Source organism: Haliotis rubra, unplaced genomic scaffold (assembly GCF_003918875.1).
Source record: "Haliotis rubra isolate DU_JTF1 unplaced genomic scaffold, ASM391887v1 Scf728, whole genome shotgun sequence".
In the NCBI taxonomy this organism is placed as follows: domain Eukaryota; kingdom Metazoa; phylum Mollusca; class Gastropoda; order Lepetellida; family Haliotidae; genus Haliotis; species Haliotis rubra.
This window is the reverse complement of record NW_025767444.1, coordinates 300,940-316,292: the sequence shown is the minus strand read 5'-3', so window position 1 is coordinate 316,292 and position 15,353 is coordinate 300,940. Positions and strand designations below refer to the sequence as shown.

At 40.8% G+C, this 15,353-nt stretch overlaps 1 protein-coding gene across 4 annotated transcripts in view; it reads right to left on the bottom strand.

Moving 5' to 3' along the window:
* LOC124259546 (nuclear receptor subfamily 5 group A member 2-like) overlaps positions 1-15,353 on the bottom strand; it is a 268,621-nt gene that overhangs the window by 57,812 nt on the left and 195,456 nt on the right. For all 4 annotated transcript variants that reach the window (XM_046693688.1, XM_046693690.1, XM_046693689.1 and 1 more), the window contains one exon: positions 6,528-6,668. In XM_046693688.1, the coding sequence (XP_046549644.1) occupies positions 6,528-6,668 (141 nt within the window). The remainder of the gene's footprint in view (positions 1-6,527; positions 6,669-15,353) is intronic.

The following is a 15,353-nucleotide window of genomic DNA, read 5'->3' as shown; positions in this document are numbered from 1 at the left end:
TTTCAACTATTAAAACATGAAACAACTGCTGTAGAGTGTGTAAAATTCAGAGCATCCCTCTCAGGGTTGGGCGGAGTTCTGGGCGACCGGTCTGTCTCTGGGCTTTGGTCGGAGGACAAGATCAGTCTCTGCACATCAATGTGCTAGAATTGAGAGCAGTCAGACATGTGTTCGAGAGCTTGTTCGACGACAGGTGGTTTGTTTAGAGATGGACAACCAGACGGCCATGACCTGTATCAAGAAGCAAGGCTGTATGGTGTCTGCGTCACTCCTGCAGGAGGCGTTGCAGTTTCTGCTTTGGTGTGATCAGTACAAGATACGGGTGATGCCGGTTTATCTCCCGGGGATAGACAACATTTGGGCAGATGTGCTCTCCCTCATATACTAGCACCACATGAGTGGATGCTCGACCGAGGGATATTCGGGATTATCACCCAGTTGTACGGGTCAATCCAGGGCATCTGTTTGTCTCTGGGGTGAGGAACTAGATGCCAGTGTTCTGCTCTCTGATTCCAGATCTGAGGGCAATAGCCAATGAAGCCTTCCAGCCTTCGACTGGACAGACAGGGTACTGTGGGTGTTCCCACCAATACCACTATAATAATCTCCAAAGTCCTGTCGCAGCTGGCCACCCAACCAGCTCAACTACTTGTGCTCCTTGCACCTCTTTGGTCAGCTCCTGTACTATTACCTTTTCGACCAGACCTACTATCCCAGAACGGAGTGCTGCACCCAAATCCCACGATTCGGTGGGTGGCATGGCCACTGTCCGGGATCACCTCCAAGCGAGCGGAATTCCTCCATCAGTTGCAAACACAATTCTGGCTTCACCAAATGTTCAGTATGAGGATAGATTGGCCTGCTTTGCACGCTGGTGAGTCTGCAAGGGGATTCTCGATCCCTTTTCTGCAGATTTAGTGACTGTTTTGGAGTTCCTCCAGTCTCGGTTGGAAGCCGGTCTCGCTGCTTCAACTGTTCGAGGCCACTCCACAGCCATCTCTTGTCAGTCATTCTTGATTGGTTGTCTGGTCCTCTGTTTCACGATCTGTCATGTCTTTCCCTCTAGCTGTTGACATGGAAGGTGGCTTTTCTTGTGGCAGTAACTTCCGGATGGCGGGTCAGTGACATTCATGCTATGTCCGCCGATCCCCAGTTCACTGTGTTTTGTAAGGACAGGGTTATAGCATTAGGTTGCCGGATACTTACTGTTCTAAGAGAGACAGCACTTTTCATGTCACAGCGCCTATTGAGCTCCCTGCTTTCACGCAGCTTTCCCCACCACATACCTCCCTTCGACGTGCTCACGTCTTAGATGTACATAAGACTCTCAAAGCTCATATCAAGCGAACAAAGGATATCTGCACAGATAATCAATTGTTCTGCTGTTTTGGTTGAGGTAAGGCTGGTCTGCGGGGGAACAAGCAAACCATTTCTAGGTGGCTTGTCTCTGCCATTTGTATGAGCTATACCCAGGTATAGGTTTAACACCTCCTGATGGCTTGCTATAACAAAGGCGTATGCTGCGGCTCTGCCCATTGAGGAAACCTGCATCGCAGCTATTTGGAGCCAACCGAGTATGTTCATCTGTAATTGTCAACTTGACAGACACTCCAGCGAGCGTGCTCGGTTCGGTGAGTCAGTTCTCTCCAGAGGGCAGAGTCGTAACTCTTTAACCGATTGAGCCTTAGATTTAACTTTTTATCTGCATATTACTGGTGGGGTTTTTCAGACAAGTTTCCTCCCCTTCCCTTACTTGGTGTCGGGTTCTTGGTGATAGCTTGTTCTCCCCGTCTTAAGAAATGGCGTTGTATGCATTCCTGTTATTTCCATTGGAAATTTATGCTTGAGTGAAGTTTCATGGGAATTATTAGTCACTCCCTCCCTAGGTAACTTCCAAAAGAAGGGACGGGGACGGAGCGTTTTCGAGGTGTGTATCATACGCTGCATTGCTTACATATGAGCTGGTTGTGCAACCCATGACCCTGGACCACGCCCTTGCCCGATTGGCTGAAGAGGTCACATGGCCAGGTAAGTGCGAGACTCTTACACTATCATAGTTTGGGAAATTCCACTCGTTTGGGGCTTATTTACCACACAGCATACCACTCTCAGAACTCTTGTTTTTATGAGTCTGTCTTATGCTCATATGTACCCCAAGGAGGATCTCTCATGAAAAAGAATCAAACAAACCTGTAGACGTTGCTGATTCTTTGATGAGAGTCCTCCTTGGGGCATGGCCACCCACCTCCCCACATTCTGTCTGACACGGTTCAGCATGGAAAGTGAGGAAGAAGTTAGCACTTGGAGTTCAATTCTGGGCTCCGTAGGGGTGGTCGAACAAGAACAATAATGAAGTTTTTTGTTTTGTAAATATTTTATTCAAAATATAGTTGCAGGAGGGATTAAAATGGACATATGAATGTTTATATGTACCCCAAGGATGACTCAAAGAATCAGCAACCTCTACAGGTTTGTTCGAATTTATGGTAATGAAGTAAACCTAGTTCTCTAAAAATGATTAACAATGGTAACATTCGTTCCTGTGCTCATACATTCACCAGATCTATTTTAGATAATAATAACATGTGTACATGTATCGCACTAAGCCCTACAATATATATCAAGAACATACCAAGTATATTCAGGGCATAAAAGATGCTGAAGATTTAGATTAGATTTTGTAATATTTTCTAAAAAGGAAGGTTTTTATAAAACTTTTGAAAGCTTCAACAGAGGGAGAAAGTCTTAGCTCAAGTGGCAGCTGGTTCCAGAATCGTCGTGATATAGCTGGAATATTGCTAAAAGCTGCGTAAAAGTCATCAGGAAGTTTCTGATATTGCTAATTGTTCTCAAATAATATGAGTTGTAGATTTTATCAATGTGGCATTTTAGAGACAGTTCTGGGTCAAATGAAGTCCAAGATCTCTGACAGTTTTGTAAAATGGAATCTTAGTGTTACATATTTGTAGGGAAGTATCTTTGACACAAGACTGACACTTTAAACTATACACATGCAACGCTTCTGTCTAATTTAATTTCAGCCTGTGTGAGTCCACCCACTACGTTATCAGTACATTTGGATACTTGAGTCCATAGTTCCTTGGTTGTGGCTGGAGCGCTGACAGCTGACAGCTGTGTATCAACCGTGGTGGACTGAGTTGACAGTGGAAGTGGTGCTCAACTTCATGTTTCGAATGACTTCTCCTAGATTTCTGGTATAAAGAGCAAACAGCATAGGTCCAAAGATAGATCCTTGAGAGACACCACAATATAGTGGTTTTGCCTCTGACAATTACTCATTGCTGCTTTCCAGCTAGGTAGGATTTTCACATTCACTTGTCCACGAAAGACTGTGGGTAAAACACATAAGCAAAGAAACCCATTTCGTGCATTGAATGCTATCAGATCCTGTACTAAACTGACAGTAGGTTGTGCTGTTAGAGTTACCAAAACACCCACTTGTTTAGTAAGGCTTTAAAAGGCCTTTTCCGCACTTGCCAAATTTGTGCCTTCCAAATGGAATCTGTGACCAAAAAGTCATGATACATGCAATGAGCACATCTGGAAGTGGAACTGTAAACAGGAGTCAGTGTCCAGGATTCAGTGATCAGTGATGCAATGAGTGTACAATTATCCAGAAGAACAGACTTCCCAACAATAGTGAGAATTTTTATAGCAATAGATCACTATCCATAGACATAGTAAAGTCGACTGGGTCTGGGATGAACAACAGGAGTGGGTAGAGTCTTGTACGATTCCCAGGGCCTCTTAACTTTATTCTACGAGGATTGTTTCCTTTTTGATTGGACTCAGATAAGCAAAGGATTCAGGTTGTTGTTGTTGGGAACGGTTAGAATGATGTAAGTCCTGGATTAACACCTCTCTGGATTAGATGGTTCATGGACAGAACAATCCTGGGATTGGTCATGTGGTTGCCAGACATCAGTAGATGGCAGTTGTGGCCCTGTCGGTAACGATTACCAATGTTTATTGGGGGAGTCATATGAGCCAATCTATTTTTGTGTAAACAGTCAATCTAACATGGCAATGCCAGTGGGTGGTAGTGGGTACAGATGGCATCAAGGTGATAGTGGGTCAGGAAGCAACATGATACGCCCACTTTCTTCCTCTTCGCTTCCTTCCTCTCGCATGTAGACAGGGGCGGTGGGGTAGCCTAGTGGTTAATGGATTCGCTCATCACGCCAAAGACCCGGGTTCAATTCCCCACATGGGTACAATGTGTGAAGCCCCTTTCTGGTGTCCCTGCCGTGATATTGCTGGAATATTGCTAAAAGTGGCTTAAAAACTACCCTCACTCACACATGCAGACATAAGAGCAGGCAAACCCATAGAAGAATTCACATCGAACACCAAATAGCAACACTAACATAAACCCTTCTTAGACACTGACTGACTGAGTTTAGTTTTACGCCGCTTTTAGCAATATTCCAGCAATATCATGGCGGGGGACACCAGAAATGGGCTTAACACATTGTGCCCATGTGGGGAATCGAACCCGAATCTTCGGCGTGACGAGCCAACGCTTTAACCACTAGGCTACCCCACCGCCCCCTTCTTAGACAGAAATAACACTAAATATGCACTTGTAGTAGTAATTTATCAATTTAACTTTAAAGGGCAGCAGTGAGCATAAATACGACATGTTTACTCTATCCACACAGGAAAGAAGTGATTTGTTCATGCTATTGAGCATTGAAGAACTCTAATAGTGCTACTAGATGGCAGTGAAGAGGATGTCTGTTAAATATCTCAAGTTTACCTTTTGTATGATTGCAGCCAAAATGCCCAATCTATGGCAATGATTTAATAGCGAGTAGAGGAAACATAAGAATTACTTTTGTTGTTTCAGTACTGAGCCAGGTGGGATGGTACATCAGCTATCATCATGATAGTTGCATTGTCCGCTATTGCAATCAACAATATTTCTGACGCTAACTGTGTGGTGCGTTCCTCATGCTGTTGAAATCACAACCGTAGCTATAATAACTTATAGGTTATCTGTTCTTAAATCAGATGTCAACTATGGTGGAGTCAGGTTATCTGTTCTTAAATCAGTTGTCAACTGTGGTGCAGTCACGTTATCTGTTCTTAAATCTGATGTCAAATGTGGTGCAGCCAGCTTATCTGTTCTTACATCTGTTGTCAACTGTGGTGCAGCCAGGTTACCTGTTCTTAAATCAGTTGTTAACTGTGGTGCAGTCACGTTATCCGTTCTTAAATCAGATGTCAAATGTGGTGCAGCCAGGTTATCTGTTCTTACATCTGTTGTCAACTGTGGTGCAGCCAGGTTACCTGTTCTTAAATCAGTTGTCAACGGTGGTGCAGCCAGGTTATCTGTTGTGCAGTCAGTTGTCAACTGTGGTGCAGCCAGGTTTGCTGTTGTGCAGTCAGTTGTCAACTGTGGTGCAGCCAGGTTATCTGTTGTGCTGTCAGTTGTCAATGGTGGTGCAGTCAGGTTATCTGTTGTACTGTCAGTTGTCAACTGTGGTGCAGCCAGGTTATCTGTTGTGCAGTCAGTTTGTCAATGGTGGTGCAGTCAGGTTATCTGTTGTGTAGTCAGTTTGTCAATGGTGGTGCAGTCAGTTTGTCAACTGTGGTGCAGCCAGGTTATCTGTTGTGCTGTCAGTTTGTCAATGGTGGTGCAGTCAGGTTATCTGTTGTGTAGCCAGTTTGTGAGCAGTTACTAGAACATTACTGTGTTGATTTGATGATGTCATTTTTTTGACAAACATCAATGCATCTGCTTAGTACAATAAATCACAGGATAAGGGAAACTGCAACAATGACCATCTAACATTTGTTGTAATGTAATGCATTCTGAGGAAAGTAGGCAAAGTGACTTCTGGAAGATCATCTTCATGACTGAAGTTGAATAATGACCACGATGTCTTCAACAAACTTAATCTACTTAGAGCCAATAATGTTTATGATAAGCTTCAGTGGCTTGTGGTTATTGAGAGTGACAAAATGAATAATGTTATGAAAAACTATGATATCAACAGAACAACCAAAGCACAGTAAATGATCATCCTGGTTGTCTAGCAGTTCTCCTAAGTCACCTGAGTTGAATAGTTTACTAAATGTTTCTATAAAAATATATAATGGTTCACAACATCAGATGACAATCTTGTCACGCCTCTATATGCAGCAATATATGTGTAATTGCCTTGACAATAAGCCAGAAATCGCAATCAGCTGTACATCTTTTCTCCTTCAAACTACAAGGGATTCTGGGAAAATATACCTGTTATAACAAGTAAGGGATTTTAAAGCAATGATCAAACAAATAGGTATCTGGAATTATTATTGAACCAGGAATATATATTATAATATCTGATTATTTCACCTGCTGCTTTTACTATAGCTACTGTAGATAAACTAAATACCATTCTGTCAGTTTGATATGTGGCTGGTTATTCAGTACTGCTGAAACAGAAAGTGTGAGGAGAGGGAGATGGTACAGACACAGATGCAGTCAGCTGATGAGGTGCTGAACCTTCACGTACCTTCTAACTTCATGCCCACACTGAGACATTTCTGAAATCTGCAATATGGACATCTTTTTCGTTGACTCTTATCGATTTGGCAGCTTCTATTATCTACACAGGAATACACTTTCTTGTTTTGGACTGTTCTCTTGAAGAAACCTGGAAGAAGAACAGAACAATATAACTGATTGTCTGAATGGCAAGATCAGAAAATAAATGATGTACATGATTGTAAAGATACAAATCATGAATGTTACAGCATACCCTACATGGAACTGGAATTCGGAACTTGTGTGTCAGGTCTATTTTTAGCAAAAACATGAGGAAGTCAAAATCTGGTTTCTGTGTGCCAAGTTTCTTCACAAAATACCTATCAGTTTAATAGATATGGTCTAGACAAAAACTGTCACAGACAGGTGGATCAGGCTGGATGGACAGGAAAGCTTATTATCATATTCCCCCTTACGACCTGCTGGGGGAATAAATAACCTCATAAGATGTTAAAAGACTTGTCATGAGTGAGTGAGTGAGTAATGTTTTACGCCACTTTTAGCAATATTCCAGCAATATGACGGCGGGGGACACCAGAAATTGGCTTCACACATTGTACCCATCTGGGGAATCGAACCCGGGTCTTCTGCATGACAAGCGAACGCTTGACATGACATATCACTTGTTTTCAATGATGAATAAATTTAAAACTAAACTAAAGTTTGGTGCTAAAATATGCAATTAAACATCAGTACCACATTCATGAAGGTCTGCTTAATTAGAACTCAGCAGTCACTGGTCACTGTATATATACACGTGTAACACTAGACTAGACATGCCAATTAAAACAAGAAGACAAAGTCATCAATATCCCCCGCAATGGCAAAATACTCTTCATGATTATGTCTACGAGTTATGACTATGTCAAATATTTAGGTGTGTATATAGAAAAGTGGAAAGAGAGCATTGAAAGGAGCACTATCACCAATTTCAGTCTCAGTCAAACTTGTTGCCATGGAAATGCCAAAAATATTCTATTCAGAATTCTAAAACTACCAAAAGGCACCAGTACACCACCAGATCTATGTATGTGCCACGTTTGGTGAAGAAACAGGGAACGGTTTTAGAGTTCTGCTCCGGAAAAGAACACAACCACCTATTTCAGTCTAAGTCAAACTTGTTGCCATGGAAATGCCAAAAATATTTTATTCAGAATTCCAAAACTACCAAAAGGCACCAGTACACCACCAGATCTATGTATGTGCCAAGTTTGGTGAAGAAATATTGAATGGTTTTAGAGTTCTGCTCCGGAAAAGAGCACTACCACCAATTTCAGTCTAAGTCGAACTTGTTGCCATGGAAACGCCAAAAATATTTTATTCAGAATTCCAAAACTGCCAAAAGGCACCAGTACACCACCAGATCAATGTATGTGCCAAGTTTGGTGAAGAAATATTGAATGCTTTTAGAGTTCTGCTCCGGAAAAGACAAATGTGCACGGACGGACGGACGGACAGACGGACGGACGACCACGGACGGAGTCCATTTTAATACCCCCCCGCAAAACGCGTTGCGGGGGATAACAATCCAGTTTAGAATTTTTCCTCATATTCAACATAGAAACCCTTCTGAACTAGCAGACTCCAATTTGAAATTTACCATTTTGAATCATACACGAGAGATTTCAGTCTGTGACAGTTCTGGACATGAACATTTCATTTCTCCATCTTCAATTAAAGGACCACTATTCCAATCTGGAGTGAAATACAACCGTTTCAAGTTTTTCCCCTAACAAAAAGGAGGAAAGCTAACTGCAGAATACTTACTCCACTTAGAAGTTTTAGGAAGCATTTTGGGTATACTGCACAATTGGAAATATTGTCGTGAAGATATAAAAGAAATAAAAACAAGCATAAATCTCGAATCATTCAGAGGCACTGCTGGCAGGGGACACCAGAAATGGGCTTCACACATTGTACCCTTGTGGGGAATCATGTGAGACAGGATCAATTGACACTGAAACACCATGGAGTAGCCAGCTTCCAGTATATGGCCAAAGCCCGAGTGGAGTGAAAGTCACATCAGCAATATTTCAGCCCTAAAAATAACTACCAAAGTTTTGTATTATCAAGAGGTGGTTTTAACAGTCCTGAATATCACTAAAACGTCCAGTGCACACATGGAACGGGTAAAAAGAAAAGGGATTCCCTTCATTGTGAACACGTTGGGGGGGATAACAAGAAGACAAAGTCATCAGTGGTAAAATACTCGTCATGAATATGTCAACTAGCTAAGGTTACATTGATCTTCCCCGCCGTGATGTTGCTGGAATATTGCTAAAAGCGGCGTAAAACCAAACTCAGTCAGTCAGTACATTGATCTTCACACTGGTCTAAAGAAAACATACATACCGGTATGTAAACTATTCATTAGACTAACAACTAGTCTCTGAAATGAACATAATTTACTGAAATAAGTTCATAGTAAAAAAAAATAATATATATTATGAAAAGGAGCCCTGAGACTTTCTTCATTTTCAGAAACAGTTAAAGAAAATACTCAGATGTTATAAGTCATCAGGTCTCTAGTGTAATCACACACGTTGTTTGTCTGGAGTGAGAGGACAGGCAGAAGCAGGGAGTGGTGGGGGGAGGCTCCCCATGAGTTAATATTAAACACTAGTGACAGCTAGAGATCAACTGATAATTACAAGCCATATTCTGGCTTGTGAATTCAGCAGATTGGTACAGACCCTGAAGCTGAGGAAATCTTGACTTGCCACATTTTCTAGACTTGCGTTGGCTTTCTTGGATATATTTACTTCAGGGTCTGTACGACAGACTAACTATTCATATACTAGCATGCTTGTATCAACAACAGACTGCTTGAGTGCTTCTACGGTTTGATGTACCTCAGTAATGCTGGTGAAGAAATAGAGTGGTACTGTTGATATATGTCATTAGGCTTTTGAATACCCATAAAGTTTTGCACCCGGAAAAGAGCACTGTCACCAATTTTAGTCAATTGTTACCATGGAAATGCAAAAATTATTATTCCAAAATCCAAAACTACCAAAAGGCACCAGTTCACCACCAGACCTATCTATGTGCACAGTTTAGTGAAGAAATATTTAACATTTTGAATGTTCTGCAACGGAAGAGTCAAATTTACACTGATACATGTGGAGTAAGAAGTGTGGATACAGCATGATATTCAGGGATCCTCATGTTCTGAAATGTCAAAGTTGTCATCTGTACGCAAAACATGAGATATGAAACCAATCCAAGCAATAAGTTTTTAGTTACTGGTTGAACAAAACTGCCTTCAGATAAATAGAATTCTTTGGTTACCTGTATACTCTTTACCTGGTATAACAAACACTCAACTTATACAGGAGCTTCAATCAGTTGGTTTGTGGCTGGTTTCAAGAATGCCATGCCCCAACTGCTGGAATCATAACATTACAGCAGCAACATCATGTTCCATCAGACCAGCTTTATCCCTGATCTACTAGACTAGATCATCCATCCAGTCTGGATGTCATCACAACTAATACAAGTCCAGAGACAACAATTAATCTGATAAACTTAAGGGCACAATGTCACACATTTTCAACAACATTTTGGCCTATATTATACATACTGGGGAACATTCACTCTCTTTAGCTTCCTATTGATGCAATAAAAGACTTATTATCCCTTATGACTTGCCTGAAATCAATAATCGAAACTTGAGGTGAACAACTTCCAAACAGAAAACACTTGCCATACATGGAAAGTATACAATTGCTCCATACATGGAAAACTGTCGCACACAGTGTTGTCTATCTTTGCAAAACTGGTTTCAATCACAAGTTGTAGCGTAGGATATTCGTAAAGAGCGCTCTAAGGGACATAACTCTATGGGGGTCATTTGAAATAATGATCAGCCGGTAGAGGGCACACGATTTAATGTAATGTTGCATTAATTCATTCAAACTTTATAATATGATATTGTAATCTAAAAACATATTTTTGGGGAATACATTATATGGTAGCTTCACTGAGGGCTGATAGTAAGTATTATTGAGAGAAATGCATTATAGGGTAGCTTCCCTGAGGGCTGATAGTTAGTATTATTGAGAGAAATACATTATATGGTAGCTTCCCTGAGGCCTGATAGTATTATTGAGAGATATACATTATATTGTAGCTTCACTGAGGGCTGATAGTTAGTATTATTGAGAGAAATACATTATATGGTAGCTTCCCTGAGGGCTGATAGTATTATTGAGAGATATACATTAAATGGTAGCTTCCCTGAGGGCTGATAGTTAGTATTATTGAGAGAAATACATTATATGGTAGCTTCCCTGAGGGCTGATAGTTAGTATTATTGAGAGAAATACATTATATGGTAGCTTCCCTGAGGACTGATAGTTAGTATTATTGAGAGATATAAATTATATGGTAGCCTCCCTGAGGACTGACAGTTAGTATTATTGAGAGATATACATTATATGGTAGCTTCCCTGAGGGCTGATAGTTAGTATTATTGAGAGAAATACATTATATGGTAGCTTCCCTGAGGACTGATAGTTAGTATTATTGAGAGAAATACATTATATGGTAGCTTCCCTGAGGACTGATAGTTAGTATTATTGAGAGATATAAATTATATGGTAGCCTCCCTGAGGACTGATAGTTAGTATTATTGAGAGATATACATTATATGGTAGCTTCCCTGAGGGCTGATAGTTAGTATTATTGAGAGATATACATTATATGGTAGCTTCCCTGAGGGCTGATAGTTAGTATTATTGAGAGATATGAGAGATATACATTATATGGTAGCTTCCCTGAGGGCTGATAGTATTATTGAGAGATATACATTATATGGTAGCTTCCCTGAGAGGACTGATAGTTAGTATTATTGAGAGAAATACATTATATGGTAGCTTCCCTGAGGGCTGATAGTTAGTATTATTGAGAGATATACATTATATGGTAGCTTCCCTGAGGACTGATAGTTAGTATTATTGAGAGAAATACATTATATGGTAGCTTCCCTGAGGGCTGATAGTTAGTATTATTGAGAGATATACATTATATGGTAGCTTCCCTGAGGACTGATAGTTAGTATTATTGAGAGAAATACATTATATGGTAGCTTCCCTGAGGGCTGATAGTTAGTATTATTGAGAGAAATACATTATATGGTAGCTTCACTGAGGGCTGATAGTTAGTATTATTGAGAGAAATACATTATATGGTAGCTTCCCTGAGGGCTGATAGTTAGTATTATTGAGAGAAATACATTATATGGTAGCTTCCCTGAGGGCTGATAGTTAGTATTATTGAGAGATATACATTATATGGTAGCTTCCCTGAGGGCTGATAGTTAGTATTATTGAGAGAAATACATTATATGGTAGCTTCCCTGAGGGCTGATAGTTAGTATTATTGAGAGAAATACATTATATGGTAGCTTCCCTGAGGGCTGATAGTTAGAATTATTGAGAGAAATACATTATATGGTAGCTTCCCTGAGGGCTGATAGTTAGTATTATTGAGAGATATACATTATATGGTAGCTACCCTGAGGCCTGATAGTTAGTATTATTGAGAGAAATACATTATATGGTAGCTTCCCTGAGGCCTGATAGTTAGTATTATTGAGAGAAATACATTATATGCTAGCTTCCCTGAGGCCTGATAGTTAGTATTATTGAGAGAAATACATTATATGCTAGCTTCCCTGAGGGCTGATAGTTAGTATTATTGAGAGATATACATTATATGGTAGCTTCCCTGAGGGCTGATAGTATTATTGAGAGAAATACATTATATGCTAGCTTCCCTGAGGGCTGATAGTTAGTATTATTGAGAGATATACATTATATGGTAGCTTCACTGAGGGACTGATAGTTAGTATTATTGAGAGAAATACATTATATGGTAGCTTCCCTGAGGGCTGATAGTATTATTGAGAGAAATACATTATATGCTAGCTTCCCTGAGGGCTGATAGTTAGTATTATTGAGAGATATACATTATATGGTAGCTTCACTGAGGGCTGATAGTTAGTATTATTGAGAGAAATACATTATATGGTAGCCTCCCTGAGGACTGATAGTTAGTATTATTGAGCGATATACATTATATGGTAGCTTCCCTGAGGACTGATAGTTAGTATTATTGAGAGAAATACATTATATGGTAGCTTCCCTGAGGCCTGATAGTTAGTATTATTGAGAGAAATACATTATATGGTAGCTTCCCTGAGGGCTGATAGTTAGTATTGTAACACTATGGTTGGAGGCTGTGTAGACGGGCAGGCATGTTTTCCATGGAAGATAAAAGTCGGTCAGTGCTGGTCAGCAATGGGTGATGATAAGGGCAAATTGACCAGATAAAGATATGATTGTACTGACCACCACTAATGACTGACTAATTGGACAGATAACGATTTAACCTTGTTGTGATGATTTGGCAAACTGTCCAGCGAAATGCTGACTGGTCACTACGTGTACCTGAACGGTCAAGAGAAATGCTGACTAGTCGCCACGTGATCCTGTGGCTGAAGTTCGTTATATAAGCAGCACCATGAAGGTAGTCTACAGAGACAGCCACATAGAGAGGAAAACAGCTTGAGGCACAGGCGGGAGGCTGAACACAGACCAACGGACAGCACCAACAGCCAAGGCTAGCAGATCAGCTGAGCAGAGAAGTCGAAGAACAACCCTGGTCTCGCCTGGTCAGCCTGGGAACTGCCTAGCCTCTCGCATGGTCTCCACCATATTCCTATTGTTGTAATTACTGATTGATATCGTTATATGCTGTGATAATTAAAGAACGGTGTCAAAACTTTCATCCTGTGTGCGTGTTATCGCGTGCTACATAGAGCACGCGAGGGTTCTTCTTTGGTGCCGAGACCAGGATTCCCCTTCAAACAAGGACAAGCCGCCAAACAACGTGGACTGGACCCTGATCAGCTTGGTAAGTGGCTTTGACTTCTTCTTTATTCCGACTTCGTTATGGCAAGCCAGGATATAGGTGACTTTTGACCGGAATTGCAGGGCAAATAACAGGGCAATTAGCCAGTCTGTCCACTGGCGTTAGGCACAGGGTATAGCTCAAATTATAAAACCATTTGAGGGGAGCCTCACGGTTTAAAGAATGGATGAAAAGTATTGAAAAATACACAGCTGTGTTGACTAACTCAGGTCAAGATAGAATCAAATTAGTGGCGTACCAGTCAAGTTCAGGGGCAGTTAGCGATTTTATACATCGCTATTTGCAAGACCATGATCAGGCAACATGGCGGAGCTAAAGCATGAACTGACTCGTGGAGATTTGCTGAAATAACTGACGCCAACATGCCTTTATGTTGTTGAGAACTGTAAGACAGAAACACTGTGAAAGTGTACAGTTGTTTGCCGAACGACTGCTAAACTTAGCCGAGGAGGCTTACACAGGATTAGGTAGGGATGGAGGTGGTGTTGCCATAGGCGCCAATTGGTAGGTTTTTTCACAGATGGGCTAGCCTATGACTATCTCAAAAAAATGAAAGTAATGAGAGAAAACCCTCCAAACATGGCTGCAGCTGTTGCATGTGCAACGCATGAACAGAATTTCACGCACCGATTTAACCTGAGACTAGGAAGGGGCAATAGAGGATGAAGATCAACGAGGGAAGAACCCATGGAGGTAGACCATTACCGCCCAAGAGCGAAATGCTATAAATGTCAGCAATCAGGCCACAAGGCTGAGGGACTGTAGGTCAGGCAATAGGAATAGTGTCAATGCAGTGACAAATAAAGAGTAGGAACCCATTGGTAGACCATGAGCAATGTTGTGTTAGGGTGTGCAACCAACGGGGACATTTTAAAAGGGATTGCCCAAACAGAGAGAAACATTATGGGATGAATTATGGAACATATAGGAGAACACCAAATGGAACACCTTTAAACTAAAACTCCTTCTCATGATGAAACCGATGAGAAGGAGAAAGAGAGAACAGTATATACTATAAATTTAGCAGGAAATCCAAGTTAGGTGTACTGTTAGGATAGGGAAACAACATTATAGATGTTTGATTGATTCTGGAGCTGAAGTATCTATTATTCACAGAAGGGTTTTCACAAACTACAAGGACTCTATAAGTTAAGTAAAAAGAAGGTTTCACTACAGTCTGTCAATGGGAATGGTTTAGAAGTAGATGGTTGCGTAGACATCACTTTTCAAATGAGAGGAGTGACATTAACTTGCACAAATTTTTATGTGGTAGGCAACATGAATAGGAATATGATTTTGGGAAGAGATTGGCTAAAACAACATGGCGTCCGACTGTACTACGACCTTGGAAGTTTAAGGATAGGAAAAACCTATGTACCATTGGAAGATGACCTGCACATTGCCTCCATTGTGCGTCTGGCTGGGGACACTATTTTAAAACCACAAAGTAGAAGTCTGTGCAGAGCAAAAGTAAAACAAGGGCCATATTTTCCTGATGACACACTTTACCAAGTGTCAGAAATAGATACCGGCTATTTACCCCTGCGAAACTCAGTTCATGAGTTCATGAAGTCTTCATGAAGTCTTCATGAACTTCATGATGAGTTCACGAAGAGTTCATGAAGTGTTCATCAACTTCAACCAAAATCTTCATGAACCTTCTTCATGAAGACACACTTCATGAAGACTTCATCAACTTCATGAAGTTAATTCTTCAGAAAGACACACTTCATGAAGACTTCATCAACTTCATGAAGTTAATTCTTCATGAAGACACACTTCATCAACTTCATGAAGTTATTTTACACTTCATGAAGTTATATTTTACTTCATGAAGTTTTTGTTCATGAACTAAGAC